The 18,582-nt window shown below is 40.2% G+C and overlaps 1 protein-coding gene across 1 annotated transcript in view; it reads right to left on the bottom strand.

Annotated features, from left to right (window-relative positions):
- Positions 1 to 3,540: 3,540 nt before the first annotated feature.
- The window catches only part of traf1 (TNF receptor-associated factor 1), a 55,873-nt gene continuing 40,831 nt past the window's right edge, over positions 3,541 to 18,582 (bottom strand). Inside the window, exons 8-11 of the mRNA XM_059993818.1 lie at positions 16,581 to 17,102; positions 14,828 to 15,005; positions 12,312 to 12,460; positions 3,541 to 10,022 (exon numbers count right to left, since the gene is read on the bottom strand). Of these exons, the coding sequence (XP_059849801.1) occupies positions 9,804 to 10,022; positions 12,312 to 12,460; positions 14,828 to 15,005; positions 16,581 to 17,102 (1,068 nt within the window). The 3' untranslated portion in view covers positions 3,541 to 9,803. The remainder of the gene's footprint in view (positions 10,023 to 12,311; positions 12,461 to 14,827; positions 15,006 to 16,580; positions 17,103 to 18,582) is intronic.

The following is an 18,582-nucleotide window of genomic DNA, read 5'->3' as shown; positions in this document are numbered from 1 at the left end:
CCAACATGTGGTTCAGTGCTAACCTTAGAACATTGAGATAAGCAGCATGGGTAGGTCACTCCGCCGTTCAACAATCTAAACTTTGTCTCAACAGCAAACTCCTGCTCTCTCTTCATAACTCTTGACACTCCCATGGTTCTAAACGCCTGTTAATTTCCACTTTGAATTTGTTCAGTGATTCTTTCTCCACAATTCTCCAGGTAGAGCATCTTAAAGATTCACAAATCTATGAGAGGAGTTACTCCTAATCTCCAATTTAACAATTGGTAAGAACAATTTCTCCACAATCTGCATCAGCACAGCCACACCACAAGGCTGTGTGTTTAGCCCCCTGCTCTACTTACTTTACACCTATGCGGCTAAGTACAATTCCAGTGCTATATTTAAGTTTGCTGTTGTTGGTCAAATCAAAGATGGTGACGAATTGGCATATCAGAGGAAAGATTGGTGGAATGATGTCAAAACATCAACCTCTCATTCAAAATCAGCAAAACTGAACAGCTGATTATTGGCTACAGGACGAAGCCAGAGGTCCCTGAGACAATCCTCATGAGGAAATAACAAGTGAAGAGGAACATTAATTTTAAATTCCATGGCATTATGAAAACCAGAAGATGTGTCCTAGGACCAGCATGCAAATACCATCACAAAGAAGGCATGCCAGTACCTCTACCTTTGTAAAAGTTTGCATACATTTGGCGTGTTATCTAAATGTCTATAGATGCACAAGTTGCATCACAGCCTGTTATGGAAACACCAATATCCAGGATCAAAAAGGCTACAAGAAAGTGGTGGATATGACCCAGTCCATCACAGGAAAAGCCCTCCCTATTATTGAGCACATTTACAAGGAGCACGGCCGCAGGAAAGCAGCATTCGTCATCACGTCCCCAACCATCTGGGCCATGCCCTGTCCTCCATCAGTTAGGAGGTAGAGGAACCTCAGGTCCCACACAGCCAGGTTCAGGAACAGTTCTTACCCTACAACCATCAGGCTCTTGAACCAGAGTGGACAACTTCACCCACCTCAACTCTGAACTGATTCCATAACTTTTGGATTCGCTCTCAAAGACTTTACAACTCATGTTCTCAGTATTACTTACATTTTTATTATTTGCACAATTTGTCTTCTTTTGCACATTAGTTATTTGTCAGTCTTTATTTACCCATATCTTTTCATAAGTTTTATTGCATGTATTTTCCTGTAAATACCTGAAAAGAAATGAATCTCAAGATACTATGTGGTGAGATATACTGTATGTACACACTTTGATAATAAGTTTACTTTGACTTTGAACTGAACTCATTAATCCTTTCTTCTAAAACTATGTCCTGTAGATTCTGGAGATCGCCCATTAGGGAAAAAACCCCACACTAATAATAAATCGCCTCTCACTCTTTTGTACTCTTAATGAGTAGTTGCCCAAAATTTCATATGACAGCCCCTCCATCACTGGAACCAATCTTGCCTGCACTGTCTCCAAAGCAAGCACTATCTTCCTAATGGATACCAAAACTGTACAGAGTAGTCTAGATATGGTCTCATCAAAATGCTACTACTTCCATATTCTACACTCATTGCAGTAAAGTCAACAATTCCTTAACGTTCCCATTGACTACTGTAACTAATTTCTAGTTTCTAGTCCTAGATCTGGTCACTCTTTCTCATTACTACTTTTAGGCTATTTTTAAATTGGGCTGGCCTTCAGATAATGAACACTGGGCTGAGCTGAACTGAAAAATGCCTGCAACACACACAAAATGCAGGAGGAACTCGGCAGGCCAGGAAAACAAGTACTACCGATGTTTCGGGCTGAAACCTGTCTGGACGAAGAAAGCTGAGGAGTAGACTTGAAAGGTGGAGGGAAGGGAGAGAGAAACGCCAGGCGGTAGGTAAAACTTTGAGGGGGAGGGAGGGATGAAGCAAAGAACTAGGAAGTTGATTGGTGAAAGAGACAGAAGAAAGAAGAAGGGGGAAACACCAGAGGGAGGCGATGGGAGGGCAAGGTGATAACATGAGAGAGGGACAAGGGTTTGAGAGATGGTGAAGGGGGTGTGGAGGCATCACTGGAAGTTTGAGAAGTTGATGTTCATGCCATCAGGTTGGAGGCTACCCTAACGGAATATAAGATGTTGTTCCTCCAACCTAAGTGTGGCCTTATCCTGACAGTGGAGGAGGCCATGGATGGACATATGGGAATGGGAAGTGGAATTAATATAGGTGGCCACTGGGAGATCCTGCTTGTTCTGGCAGACGGAGCGTAGCTGCTCAGTGAAGAGGTTTCCCAATCTACATCATGTCTCACCGATAAAATTAGTTATGCACTCCTTGGCATGCAGTGGATTTTGTAGACAAATGTACATCATCTTCTTAATGTGGCACTGTCTTCTTAAAAAAAAGACATGGCTTCTTTTGTTTTAGCAAGCTTATCCAATTAACTGATACAGTTTTAGATTCAATTCCTGATGTGTGCGGTTAGTCGGTAAAGGAAGGACTAACATATCTAAGTAGCATCTTACGTCGCTGAACATGCCAAAATGTTTGATAATCAAAATACTTTATCATGTACAACCTATTTGTGAAAAGCAAGCTTCCACAAATAAAGCTGAAATCAGTGACAGGATCATCCAATTTTAGTGCTAATAAGTCAGCCATACTGGAATGGTGGAGCAGACTCAATGGGCTGAATGGCCTAATTCTGCTCCTGTGTCTTATAGTGTTATGTTAGTCAGCTACTGCCCTACCCATGTCAGCATTTTATCCCCAACCCTGTTAATTTTTATGTAATAATATTTTATGTGGCACCTTTGAGAGATCGGATTCATACACTACATCTGCTGCTCTCTCTTCATCCACAGTTTGTTGTATCCTCCAAGAACTCCAGTAAATTTGTCAAATAAGATTACCCTTTCAAAAATGCTAACTCTTCCTGACTGGCCTATTATTCCTTTAAAAGTAGACTAACATCTCATTTGCAGATGTTAGGCTAACTGGTCTACAATTTCTGTTTTCTGCCTTTCTTACAACACATTTGTGGTTTCCCAATCCTCTGGGTCTGCACCAGAAACCAGAAATTGTTGATAGAATACAATCCACACAGCCACTATCTCTGCAACCACTTACTTTGAGCCCCTTGGATGCAGGCCATCAGGTCTTGGAAACTCATCAAACTTTATTGGCTTGCCTAGTACTTTTTTTTCTAATTATAAAAATTGCTTTAAATTCTTCCCTTCATATAGCCTTGTGATTAATCATTACAAAGACCAATTGAGAATCTTTGCTATTTTTCCATTTGCCTTAATTAATTCCCCAGTCTCATTCTCTAGGGGTCAAAGTTTATTTTAGTGAACCTCTCCTTCCTTCATGCGTGCCTGAAAAAGTTCCGCCTGTTTTTAATAGAATTAGGGCTGCTCTTGTACTGGATCTGTTCCCTCAATGCCATTGGATATGCACCCATGAAACAATCTGGAAGATCTTTTTACATTTAAAATGCTGCATAAATAAGTTGCCGAAATAAAATCATGACTCCAAAGACATAATTCAGCACTGAAATATTTATTCACAACAATGTACTTTAAACATCCTGCTGTGCATAGATAGTTTATTACACATATGCTTTATTCTACTACTGTTATAATGTTTGACAAACGTTTTTAAAATTGATTTTTTAGATAATTCGGACACACAATGATCAAAACTGTGAAATCCATTAAGACAAGTAAACTAAACCTTTGCCACCTCTTTCACAGTAATACACGAGACAAAGTAACATTTGTTTAGGAAAACAAATCGGTCATCTAGCAACTCAGGAAGTTACAAATAGTTTTGAAATTGTCCTTTTGTTCTTATGTCAGCTTTGCAGAGTGTATTTTAGAGCCTCAGCAATGGGCGCAAGAGACTGAAAGTGAGACACTACCCAGGACATGGGCCTGCAGCCCACCAAAGCACAATAATTCCGAACCCTTGAAACTTTGGAGTAGCAGGTTTTCTGATCCATTGCATGTTACTCCAAGTATGTCAATATTTCACTTGATTTCATTTTTTAAAATACATTACACAGTAATGAAATACATTTTCCAGTGAACCCAGCAAGTTAAGAGGCGGGAAACATACTAGCGCTCTAGACCTTTACTCCAATTGCAATTTTACCAATGTTTCTGACCCCATTCCTGGTTCTGCTTGCACACTCAACCCACAGGTTTTCCAAAACAGTTGGATGCCAGATTATTGAAGTTCTGAGCCCCCCCCCCCCAAAAACTGGTCAAACTTAAATTGCTACGGATCCCCGATTCAACAAATGGTTGAACTAATCTCAAACACCGGTGCACCAAGTTTCATTCTATGTAAATATCTCTCGTGAATTTAAACATCTTTCCAATTTATAACAGATGTCATATGCAAATACGTTACAGCTGTGCAAGGAACAACATTGATACACAAAGCTGAGAAACAATGTGTGTATAGAAGCTACTACATAACATCCCATGTCTAGTGTCTTGTAATGTTCTTTACATTTCTTGGTGATGTCCTCTGGCTTCTTCTGCAAGTCAAGTCATTTCTGCCAACTTTGCTTCTGCTTGTTAAAGCCTTCTACATTTTGCAAAATCAAAATCAAAGGGTACAACTGGCATTTGGGCTGCAGGCTGGAGATAATGTCTCTACCAAAGGAGGCGTAAGGCACTCCTTCCCTCCGCTAGCCTGCAGATCACCTTGAGCAAGGTGTAGCACCAGCTTAGGCCCTCAGCAGGGTCATGTGAATAGGTGGTGGATGGCTGTACGAGCAGCCAGTGCATATCACAAGTCCTGGTTATGCAACCACTGACACCAGGCAGACAGCCTCTGAAGGATCTTGACGATGGCTGTGGTCACCTGTCTTGTACTTATTTACATACAGCGCAGAATAGGCCCTTCCAGCCCTTGGAGCTGTGCTGCCAGACAACTTACAATGACCTACCAACCGGTATGTCTTCGAGCTGTGGGAGGAAACTAGAGCGCCCAGAGGAAAGCCACCCGCTCACGAGGAGAACTTACTAGTGGAATTGAACCCATGTCACCAGTACTGTAAGGCGTTGTGCTAACCATTACGCTACCGTGGCGCCCTCTTAATCCCCAGAAGGCAACAATGGCAAACCACTTCTGCAGAAAAAATTTGCCAAGAACAATCACGGTCATGGAAAGATCATGATTGCCCTCATCATATGAAGTGGCACGTAATGAATGAATGAACAACTGACATTATTCCAATGAAAAGAATCCAAGCTAATATTGTTACCGCTGTTTGCTATACTGAATCCCAAGGTGGTTAGTTTTATAGAAACTACATATGCAGTGATAGTAAAGACAGGTAACCCACCGTGATAAATCACTGCAGTATTATATACACAGAAATGCAAGGCTTGGAACATCCTGAGTGCTTAGACACATTGCTAGAGTGACAGATGGAGCACAGCCACAGTGGAAGAGGATGGTGAGGTTGAGTGGCTTATTCTGTCTTTATGTTCATATGTAAACTACGCATCTTGATTCAGTACATTGCCCGTCCTGCACCTCGTGGAGGTAGCGGCAGCCAAGACGAAAACAAATGGAAAGATGCAATTCAAATTGAATTATGGGTTGAGAATGAGCAGGAGATTTTGGGGAAATATTAGCCCTTCCTCTCTAGCTGCTTTTCACTACTCTGCCAAGCCCAGCTGTTGCAGATAATTTAAAGTGCATACTGATTGAGATAAATTTTGATCACTAGGCAGAAGCCTCCCCCACCCTCTGTGTCTGTCCTTTATCAAATTGCTTTGATTTTGATCCTTGATCTAGATTTTGCCATTCTTTGCAAAATTCTAGCCAGCCCCAAGAGCTGCCAGTTCATTAGTGTCTCAAAATTCATCCTTAAAATTTGAGTTTTTAAAAAACAATCCAATTAACATAATTCCTTGGAGGTATATAAAGAGACTTAAAACTGCCAAATTTCTGATCCATATCCCTCAAGTACTCACTGGACATTATCAACGTTTAACGCTGAAAATTGCTTTGTTAACTGGCACAAAGCAGCTCTTATGACCAGCTGTAATGTGGCTTCATTGTATGAAATTCTGAACTCTCTCCATCTCATTCAGCACAAATGAGAAATGCCAATACAGTACATGGAAAATTAACAGTGGTGATGATATAAAAAGCAGAATGGAAGAAATTAGTTTTAAGCAGGTTAAAAACAATGGAGCAGAGACATTGAATAAATGTTGCAGTTAGAAAGAGGGTGAGGAGCAGCGATTAAAAGTGATAACTTTTAAGTAAAAATCAGGACAAAGCAGCTGCAGTGGCATCAACATTCACAGTGAAGACAATGACAGCAGCACTGAAACTTAACATCGAACCTGCGAAGGAAGAGTCACCAAAATGAGTGTGAGCGAAACAGCAAAGAATAATGGATCGGGCAATAAGAAATCCCTGCAATATTGTGTGAGTGAGAGGGAGGAAGGAAAGGGGTTTCTTTTGATGTTTTGTTGCTTGTTGTGTTCTGTGTTATTCTCCCGAGCATAGTGGGCATGCTATGTTGGCACTGGAATATGTGGTGACTTGCGGGCTGTCCCCAGTACATCCTTAGGTGTGTTGGTTGTGAACACATTTCGCTGGATGTTTCTATGCAGTAAGGTTAGGATTAGGGATAAATAATTCTGAACCGGAATCTGAACACAATGGTTTCTACCCCAAATTTGAATGAGGCCGGGTAATACTTATATGGGTTTGACAAAGGCACTTCACAAAGTCGCTCAAAGATATTAACAGGTAAAGCTGAAACCCCTAAATATGAAGGAAAGTTATAAATCTTGTTAGTAGGAACAAAGCAAAGATAAAGAGTAGATATCCGAATAGGGAAAATGTGGCTGTTTGGGGTTCTAGATTGATCAGTAAAGACCTCAGCTGATCACCCTGCTTCAACTGATGACTTTTAGGGAAGCAAATCCCTGTCCAATCTTGCTTTGGTGTGGTTACTGATGACAGCAATTTAATTTATTCTTCACTGTTTTCTTATAAGACATTTCACCACCATCTTAAGGGAAATCTGGGATGGGCAATAAATATGAGGCCTTAATGTGGATTCCACGTGAATGAAAATAAAATGGGAATTAAAAAAACTCCCAGAATATTGCATTTCGAGGATTATACTACGAATATTCATCATTCCAATTTGACTACCAAACAATAAAGATGGCAACTTTGAGCACCACACTTTAAGAAGAATATACTAACCTCTGAGGGAGTACAACATAGATCTACCACAAAGGTACTGGCCTGTGAGGATTACACTATGACAAGAGAATATACCAAACAACGGAAATATGAGAGGTTGTTTGACTTAGGTTTTCAAGACATTGGTAGACCCAACATCTTTAACAAAGGTTAGGATTTGGTTAAAAGTATAAAGATTCGAGCTAAGACTTTCAAGATTAAGAGCATAAAGTGCTTTCAAAATCTCACAAATGGCAACTTAATTATTTTTAATCTTCTAATGACTTTTTTTCAAACGAAGGGATAGGGAGCAAAATGTGTAGACCAAGCAATGGTACAGGGTAAGCCATGATCTTAACAAGGAGTGGAGACAGGCTCAAAGGGTTAAGTGATCGACAGTAGTACCTGTATATTCTCTTCCCTTTAACATGTCACATTAAGGATATGAGGAAAAGACAACACTAACTAATTGTTATATGGAACTGCCCTATCTATAGTACAACCACATATACTGTACTTCTCAGTTAGCACAATACCTGGAAGTTTATTACAGTTTTTGTTCCTTACCTAATGAAGAGCATCATTGTCTGAACTGGGCTGCAGTAAAAGTTCATGGAACAAGAAGTCCCAATATCAGAGACTGGGCCCATATTTTAGAACATAGAACAATACAGCACAATACAGGCTCTTCAGCCCACAATGTTGTGCTGACCCTTAAACCCTGTCTCCCATAAAACCCTCACCTTAAATTCCTCCATATACCTGTCTATAGAACATAGAACAATACAGCACAGTACAGTACAGGCCCTTCAGCCCACAATTCTGCAGTCTGCTGCAAAACAACAAATTTTACACTATATAGGTCAGTGGTAATAACCCTGATTCTGATTCAGTATGGAAGATGAATCTGGTTGCCCAATTCAAATACACACAAGTCCTAACAGGTAGGTACCAAGAAGCTGTATACCCTGGCTTTAAATTCAGAATTGGGATCTTGGTCTCAGTGTGAACATTGAGAAAAAGACAATTTAAAAAAATGTATTATTTATTCATTGAGATATAGTGTGGAATAGGCCTTTCTGGCCCTTTGAGCCATGCCAGCCAGCAACCCCTGGATTTAACCCTAGCCTCATCATGGGGCAATTTACAATGACCAATTAACCTACCAACCAGTAATGTCTTTGGACTGGGAGGAAACTGGAACCCCTGGAGGTCACTGGGAGAATGTACAAACTCCTCGAAGGTCTTTCTGAGGTCCTTTGAAATTCTCTACCCTACGTGGTAAATGTATAGTTGGTTTATTTTCAAAAGGGTGTCAGAATTTCAGACAACATAATAAATAGATTATGGGGCTAAAACTGAGACATGTCTCAGGGAAGATTAGCTATGATCATTCTGAACCACACAGCAAGTCCAAGGGGTACAGAGTTTGCAAATGCTAATTCTTGTGTTCTTGGAATTAATATAATTCATTGACACAATTTTTTTTTGCAATTCATTTGAATAACATTATCACTATTAAAATAAGCATTACAGACTTAAACTTATAAAAGCCAATAAAAAAATGCAAGTATTGCACCATTGAAAAATACCGCAAAATGGTGGAATAACTAATAAATTAAAATACAAGGATGAAGATATTGATAATATCTAGATTAATGAAGTAATGCAGGTTTCATTAAAATACAATTATACATCTATATTCATCATTCATTTTACAGCTACCTTAATTTTTTTTTAAACTTGCAATAGAAGAACATTCCTTTTTCATGTTAATTCCCAAAATGATATGTGCAACATTTATCTTTGGTCATACCATTTAACAAACACGGCCACTGTAAACCAGTAATCAGAGATGGTCTTCAAAATTTGATTATTGAGCAGACAACTTCCATTGACAAAGGGGATGCCTGAAAATATCAGGCTGTACTTAAGGACAATCTACCTAATCAACACTTCTGAATCACAATACTCATTTTCGCACACAAAATAACCTGCATTATGAAATAAAACCAGCACCACTGAAAATACTCATACCACACAACAACCATGTATGATCCTGAAATTCAATCAGATTATTTCTGCATTTTCAAAAATATATTTACAAATCTCAATAAAAAAGTGACTTATATAGATTATACAGTTCATTAGTAACAGGGATAATCCTGTTTTTAAATAAAAAATTGTTCTGTATCATTACTTATTAATTGGGATGCAGTGCTGAATAGGCCCTTCAGGCCTTTCGAGCTGCGTTGCCTAGCAACCCTCGACTTAACCCTAGCCTAATCATGGGAGGATTTACAATGACCAATTAATCTACCAACTGGTACATCTTTGGACTGTGAAAGGAAACTGGAACACCCGGATGAAACCCACATGGTCTCAGGGAGAACGTAATAACTCCTTATAGACAGTGGCAGTAATTGAATCCATAAAGCTTTGTGCTATCCACCCTGGTACTGTACCACTCAAAACATCCCAAAACAGAAAATTTCTCGAAATATCAGTGAGACATTTTTGAAATGCATAATGCAAGGCAATACCAATTAACTTCTACAGCTTTTCATCTCTTGTTGCGTTAATTTGTAGCATCTACAATGCATTTAACGAACAAGACGTCATGTTTCAGATAGGTCTGTTTCGGAGAGTCGAGTTTGGCCAATGGAAAAAACAAAGGGCAGCCACTGGCAATGTTCATCTCGCTCGCAGGGCGTTGAAATGAGGACGAATTAACATCTGGACGAAATGCATCGATTAAATGTTCCCGGCCATTCTGGTCCAATAGCATGAACGTGACCTTGGAAGAGTACAATAAAAATAATCTGCTATTAATACATTCTAAAAAAAAATCAGCAACAAACAACAAATTCTAATTTTACAGGATTGAAGACTAAACTTGGAGGTGGAACAGATTTTGGTTGTAACAGGGTTGCTGCATGAGTCAAAAGCAGAACCTAACTGCACTTTCTGCATAAATATTAAATCTCAGTCAGTGCTATGGAGAGGACCCTACATGCTCCCTCTGCCCGACTTCAGCAACACAAAAACACATTCTGGTAGGCTGCAAGACCAGCCTCACTCAAGGCCGATACACCTGGCAGCACAAACCAGGTGCTACAGTGTCTTGCAGCAGTGCTGGAAAGTCAGCGGACTAGCATCAATGCTCTCCCTCCCCCTTCATCCTGCTGGCCGTTAACAGCATCTGTCCGGGAAGACAAGGGTAAAGCCAGACTCGCCACATCAAGACCAGACATCAGGCAGCTAGATGGGGCACGTGATTGGAAGGTGGTGGCAGACTTAGGCCAGAGGCTCTGCTTCCCAACGGAAATCGCGGAAATCAACCTCAGACCGGACCTTGTGCTGTGGTCGGCCTCACTCCATCTCGATTACATCATCCAGCTTACAGTGCCCTGGGATGATGCAGTGGAGGAGGCCCACGAGCGCAAGAAGCCAAGGTACGCTGAGCTTGCAGCGGATGTGCAGCAACATGGCTGGAAAGCAAGGGTGCGATCGGTCGAAGCAGGCTGCAGAGGATTTGTAGCCACATCAACATCAAGGCTACTCCGGCAGTTGAGAGAAGACACACCGACAAGCAGTCAAAGACCTCTCCAGAGCTCCTGAAAAGGGTAGTCAGTGGCTCTGGATGAAGAGGAAGGATTCCATCTGGGCCCCCGAGTGAGTGAATGGCATCCAGGGGGTAAGCCCGGAATGCCGGGATTCACTGCTGAACCCTCTGGAGGTGTCGTGGGCCTATCAGCGTAACACCGAGGAAAGAGGGCGCCCACTTGAAAACCCAGAAGATGCCACCACTCACTTGGCTACCCCACAGAGTCTGGGCAGCATGTCTCAGGAGTGCTAATAAGGGATATTAACATCTAGTCCTACATAACATACCTACGTCTTATGGTCTAACACTCAGCATCTTTACCCAACAGCCCACTGAGATATTCAACAAGTTGCCAGTACGTAGTGCAGTTAAAAGAAACAATGGGAGTCTGAAACAAATCTACAGATTCGTCCAAAGTCACAATAAAGTTGCCCTTTGTTTGACCATTCCTTCTACAATAATGACCAGTGACATGGGGAATCTGCTTTCAGTTTCTCCCTGCAGCAGTTTCACAGCAGCCTGTTTATCATTCAGGAAGTCTTCAGTGCTAGAGTGACAATTTATTGTCATTTGAAAACTGGCCATTGCTGCAGATATTGGTTGGCCTTAATTTTGAGGACATTACCAGATAAAATCAGTAGCACAGTTGTTTGCGTGATACTATTACAGTGCCAGCAACCTGGTTTCAATTCCCGCCGTGGTCTCCAAGGAGTTTGTATGTTCTACCCATGACCACGTTTGCCCAGGTGCTCTGGCTTCCTTCCACATTCCAAAGGCATCAGGGCTAATGGGCTAATTGGTCACACAGGTGTAATTGGCAGGCACGAGAGCCCCTGGGCTGAAAGAGCCTGATATCCTGCTGTATCTCTAAGTAATAAAATAAGTAAATAGTATATGCACTCAACAGGGTTAGGACCCCTTCAGAAATCTAATGGCTACCAAATGGCTCCTTTGAAAGCAAAGTCTTTGAATAATCATGTTCAATTTGTAAACAGGTTGATCAATGGTAAGTCACTATAGACCCTAACCATAACCCCTCTTGCAACTGCATCATTAAACTAAATCTGTCCAAAATAAATCACAATAAAATCAATTGTATGATTGCAGTGTATTCAGACAAATGATAATAAATCTCCAAATGACCTGAAGGGCTGGGAAGGGGATTATGAGGAAGCTTCATCAAAACATTTTCCAAAGCCAATGGTGGATGACAATTCTTCATGGGAAAGCAATTAAATAATATTGATACCAGTAAATGGAATAGAAACTGATGATACAATTTCTGTGGCTACAGAATATTGTATCATTTATTAAATACTCTGTATTGGAAGAGTAGGAAAAAAAACTGGTTTGCAAAGAAGAAATTTGAATGATAAAAAGGTCATTGGTATGCAAAATATTCCGTGACTGCCAAGGGACACAGGTGACTATTGAATATTGGTCTTACATGTTAGAAATCAGTGTAAATTTATTTCATACCTTTTGCTTAAATGGCCAGTGAAGCAAGGCATCATATTCTCCCTTCATGATAACAAAGAACAAGGAGATGTGAGTACCTCGACCAGCTCCATCTCCATTTAAGTATATTCTCATTCGCACTTTATAGCCGTATCGGCTGGTGTAGAATCCTGCAAAGAAAGATTCAGCAGCTTTTCAGAAACAAATGAAGTTGTTCTGTGGACATTAATTGTAAGATTAGCTGTACCAAAATTCCTCATAAATGTCATACTGCAAGTACAAGTTATTTCTGTGCATAGCTGTCATCCCCAATGTACCAACAAGTGCACAGATACTGTAAGTACTCCTTTCAAAAAGATATTTGAAATCAAACCATTTTTACTAACTATTTTCATCCACAGTGAAACTGTGGGAATGAAAGATCAGACTAGAGAAATGCAGGGAGTGACAGCATCAGGCACCTTACTAATTAAACTGTACTAGGGAGCCAATCCGCCCTGGTGGTATGCGATTTCAGGTGTTTGATTCACCTCAACAATGGACGAGCATTGTGGGCCTAAGCCAAGACATACAGCATGAGGAAACCCCTGATGTTGGTGAAAATGCAAAGGAGATTTCAAATGCACCTCGCCAAAAATGACTAGAATTAAATAACATCAAACTGAAAAGCAAAAAGCAGTCACGAACAACGAGCAGGAGATGTCAAAGTACCAAAGCAGTGACTATTACCTCAAATGTAGTGAATGAGATCAATTCAAATATAACAGACAGCAAATGATACTACAAGTCTGGCTCGTGCAACTTCAACGGGGGAAGGACATATTCAAATCATCCGTTAGATTTTCTTGCGAAGATTAGAGGGGGAATTAACTATTTGCATATTAAGAAGTCATCTGGCCCTATTCTCCTGGTTCAGAGGGCTTGTGCTATCACGAGAGGCTGTACAAACATGGGTTGTTCTCTCCGGAATGGCAGAGGCAGAGGGAAGATCTGATAGAGGTTTATAAGGTTATGACAGGCATTGATAGGGTGGACAGGGAGTATCTTTTTCCCAGGGTAGAGATGTCTAATACCAGAAGGCATGCATTGAAGGTGAGGGGGGGGCAGGTTTAAAGAGGATGTGAGGGTAAGTTTTTTTTTACTCAGAGTGGTGGATGCCTGGAATGCACTGCCTGGCATGGTGGCAGAGGCAAACACATTAGAGTCTATTAAGAGATGGTTATATAGGCACATTAATATGAAGAAGATGGAGAGATATGGACATTGTGTAGGTAGGAGTGATTAACTTTTGGGAGTTTTTGACTTACTTTTTAGCTGGGTTCAGCACAACATTGTGGGCCGAAGGGCCTGTTCCTGTGCTGTTCTATATTCTCTGATCTGTAAGAACTATGCCCATGTGCTTTGAAGAAAATAATTGCACTGGAAAGTGGAGTGCTAAAAAAACAAGGTTGTATTTGGTGAGATGATAAGATGTAAAAGTTACTAAAGTATTGTATTGGAGTTATTGTATTATTTATAGAATTGCTAAGACTAAGTTTAGAATTTTGTTTCTGTCTCAGTCGGCAGCAAGTTGCATGCACTGCCCAACGATGTTGTTCAAAAGTAGAATAATTCAACTTGGCTCCGTCAATGGGCAACAAGATGTTAGGATCACTGTTAGGTCGTTGTATTAGGCAGCACAAGTAAAAATACTAAGTACATGGTGCTTATGGTACAGAACATAAATGAAATGTGCAAGTTTGGGGGGGGGGGGGGGGTGGGAGATTGAACACTGACACAAAGCAGCCAAAACAAAGCAAATATAGTCTGGAGCTGAGTAACAAAGGAGGGGGAATTAACCATTTGCATGACTAAGAAGTCAGAGGAGGTGAGGTGGAAGTTCTGTTTATCTTTGCTATAATGCTGTCTGGAGTAAAATGATCTGCTTTGGACTTCATGGTACAAAAATGTTTTTGGGATACTGGTTAAAAAAGTTCTGTTTATCTTTGCTAAGAAGCTGTCTGGAGTAAGACCATCCTTTTTGGACTTCGTGGTACAAAAACGTTGTTGGAATATTGGTTTAAAAAACCCAATGAAGTTATCCACGCTGGTTCAGCAGCCTAATGGTAGGAGGTTAATAATTGCTCCTGAACCTGATGATGTAGGAGCTAAGGCTCCTGTAGCTCCTTCATGATGGCAGCAATGAGAAGAGAGTCTGGTTGGTGGAGGTCCTTAATGATGGATGCTGCTTTGTTGTGGCAGTACTCCTTGTAGAGAGTGGGGAGGGCTTTTCCTGTGATGGACTGGGCTGGATCCAACACTTTTTAAGCAGGCTTTTCTATTCTTGGGCATTGTTATTTCCACACCAGGCCATGATGCAACCAGCCCGGTATAGAAACACCAATGCGCAGGTATTTCTACAACAACGCTAAAGTAATGTGAATTTATATACCCAGCTCCGTGATACCGAAAGATCTGCTTAAAAGTGAGAGGAGAGATTGCTTAGAATGTCATAGTATTACTTCAAAAACAGAGCAGATATTTTACTTTTAAAGTACCTGGGGAGTAAAGACTTGTCGTTCGCCCTGAAATGGCCTCCTGCCTTTTTCTCCCAATATCAGTAATTTTCCAGATAAATATCCCATCGTAAGAAATCTGCTCCAAAGCAAGCAGCTGCATACGGAATTCATTGATAACCATGTCCTTCAAAGCCAAAAGGTGCTGCTGTTCAGAAACCTAGAAATGCATTTAAAATGTCAGACAAATTATAAGCAACTGGAATTTTATCTATATCACTAGCTACTGAGTGAATTAGCCATCAGTTCTGATTAATCAGAGATCGGAGATATTCTCTTGCTCTGGGCTCATGTCAAGTAGGGGCATGACAAGCTGAAGACAAGGATCAACTTTATGTGCTATATACATTTGCACATATTAGGAATCTGCTGTGCTATGTTGATGTGACATGCAACAGGTAAAAACAATACTCAACAATGATCATATAAATTAGAGATTAATGTATGGATATGGCATGTACATAAATCAATACTAGCATGTAACTACAATGCAAACAGCACTATAAAAAGTGGTTTACATTGTTTGTTGTGCAGTGCAGCAATAGAAGGGGTGGGGGTAGGGTAACTAGAATGGTTGATCAGATTAACTGCCTTAAGGAGAGAGGAAAGAAACTTTTAAGATCATAGGTGTCAAACTCAAGGCCCGCGGGCCATATCCGGCCCGGCGTATAATTATATCCGGCCCACGAGATCATTTTAGATAGATCTATTATTTTAATTATTAATGGCCCGGCGATATGAAGCCTATGATTGTAAGTTAATACCAATCATAAAAATAATGCTTGCTCAGCAGTCTTCTTCATAAGAAACGGAATTTGTGAAGTGAAACACTTTGTAGTTATAGCAGAGACTGAGACGCATGAGAACAGGCTGAAAAAACGGAGGCAATGAAAGCTGCGTTCGCACGCTCCCGACTGATCCGGCCCGCATGAAGCTGCATTTTGCCCAATCCAGCCCGTGACCTAAAATGAGTTTGACACCCCTGTTTAAGATGGTGTGAAGATTTTGTTCCAATAGCTCTGGAGTGCTTTCCGAAAGGGAGCTTTTGGAAAAGGCAGTTTGCAGGGTAGGTACAGTCTGCAATAATTTTTCTAGCATCCACACATTACTTTATCATCAGCCATAAATTTATCTTGTTAATAACAGCTGGCACTACGGCAACTGAATATGTTTTGTCACTTATTTATGATTCAGTAAACCCATGGGAATCTCATCATGGGTGTTCTGAGTTATTTACTACATTGGATGCTCGAAATCTTTGGCCATGCTCTTTATAAAAAGCCACTTAAGACTGTAGAACTGTTAAGGATATAATAATTGCCTAGATAGTTGTGATCTGCACTTTGATTGGAGATCCTTTCATGAAGCCCATTAATTGTGCTCAAATAAAAACTGGACACTTGGTAGGTTATTGAAACACTATACACTTTCTGTCTGCACAGGATTAACTGAAGAAAAATGATACCAATGACTCCAAGTATCATATACTTTAGTATCCAAAAATGATACAAATAAAACAAATCTAATATTAAAGAGAATTCAAAAATGTTGACTAATCTGCAAGTAGCTAGTTAGAACAAAGCTCTTAAAACTTACACAATTAGACGGTTAACAGAACGAAAAGGGAGGAAAGCTCTTTTGCATCTATTAATAAGTGTTAAGATTTTCAAATAAATGGTGTGCTTTCTACGACATGCAGAAAACAGCATGGAAATACCTAACATAAGTACTTTACCTTGTGTTCCAAGGCTTTAATGGCATCTTGGTCAATCTTGTTTTGTCTCTCAAATGCGACCATTGTAGTATGAGTCTTTTCGACTTCTCTGTTTAAAACGGTCACAATATTTTCAAATGTCTGGATTTTTCGTTCAAGAGCATCAATTTTATTTTGGCACCCGGCTAATACTTGACCAGAGTACAGTGGTGCCTGACAGTCTGAACTGTTAGTTGAACCAGAAGCTCCTTCAAATTGATCAGTTTCCAAGTCTCCATTTGATTCCACAGCAACCTGACTGCGTAAAGTGAGTAACGAACTTTTGTATGACAAAGACAACATATTCTTCTCAATTTCTTGGACTCTGAGCTGCAGCTGAGTAACCACTGAGGGGACAGCAATTACTGATGCATCTTCATCATCGCCAGCAGCGCTGGAATTTTGCAGGTAGTTGGCTTTTATGGTATCGACAAACTGAAGTAACAATGCAAGATGTGTGACAGCTGAATTGTTTTCGTGATCCTTGAGACGCTCTTTGCCACCCTTTGTTAATAAATACATATAGTTAAAAACTGCACATTGAATAGGGTAAAACTTAAAATAATTTTCAAGTTATAACTGATAGAGCAGTCCTCATGTCATACTTGGAACAGTTCATTAAAAGCAGTGTACTAAATAATCCCGAAGGACTAAATAATAATCCCCAAGGGCAGACACACTGACATGGGATGTTCAAGTTACAGTATTCACCAGTCGTCAACTCCAACCTCCACACCTCTCTAGCAAAGCCAGAATGAGGGTTTAAATCTGTCTCCACCTGGCCTAGAAGGGCCAGGAAATTCTGGGGGGGTTAGGGGGATAATCTTGTGACCAGACCATAGTTATTATTTCATGCAAACACGAGGAAATCTGCAGATGCTGGAAATTCAAGCAACACACTCACGAAATGCTGGTGGAACGCAGAAGGCCAGGCAGCATTTAGTGTGTTGTGTTATTGTTTCATGTGCAGAATTGTAACATTTTAAACAGGGATTCTAGCATCCTACAATAAATGCCTTAGCTAAACCCACAGACAAGAGTCCACATGCTCAGATGAATATAAAAGAATAATACCTCTCCGCCAGTGCTGTTGCCTGTGTAGGGTGCCATATACCAGCTCCCACTGAACCAGCCATTATTTTAGGATCCTTCAAACTGTCCCTCTGGTCTTTTGGGGCCATTTTGCTGTCTACAAACTGACGTAATGGTGTGAGTGAAAATAAATGAAATTGTTTGGAATGCCTGTGTTTAGAATCTTTATTTTTTTCAGTGAGTTATAAACCAGTACAGCACATTAACTGCAGAGGTTGCTTTGATCAGCCAAGTGAGCGATTGTTTTACTGCTGGGGTGTGTAAATGGGGAACTCCCAATAACTGCAAAATGAGGCGGAGTGACTAACCGGGCAAAGGAGCAAGGTTAGCATGAGGATTAGCACTGCCAACCTGTTCCATTGCTGCAATATTTGTAAGACAGCTTACAGATTTCTACATTATATGCAATAGCTGGATGCAGAATGACATTAAAAATATTAGTTGTTTCCTTCCTGTAAGGCAGCCAGGCACATTATACCAAAGAAAGATGAGCCCCAAATTATAAAGGTGGGTAAACTGAAGATCGTAGGGAATTCAAACAAAAAGATTCATAAAGTAGTTATTTGGGGTTACAGGAGGCCAAAGTAGTAAGATATTTTTTAAAGATATTTTTCCCTATTACTTCTTTTTTCCTATTATTACATTGCAGAAATGTTATAAAATAGAAGGAAAACTAGGCATTTTATTAATAGTTCTGCTTTAAAATTCACAGGGAATTCAAAAAAGAAATGTCAAGATTCTTAAAAAGTCTATGAAAAAATAAGTCATTCATACATTCTACAAATTATTTTAACACTGCAGGTTAAATTTTCCTACAAGGGTTATAAAAGATAATCTACGATATCAATCTCTGACGTGTCCATTTTCACTTTCAGATCATGTATTTCATTTC

Source organism: Hypanus sabinus, chromosome 18, assembly GCF_030144855.1.
Source record: "Hypanus sabinus isolate sHypSab1 chromosome 18, sHypSab1.hap1, whole genome shotgun sequence".
Lineage (NCBI taxonomy): Eukaryota > Metazoa > Chordata > Chondrichthyes > Myliobatiformes > Dasyatidae > Hypanus > Hypanus sabinus.
This window is presented reverse-complemented; position numbering and strand designations above follow the sequence as displayed.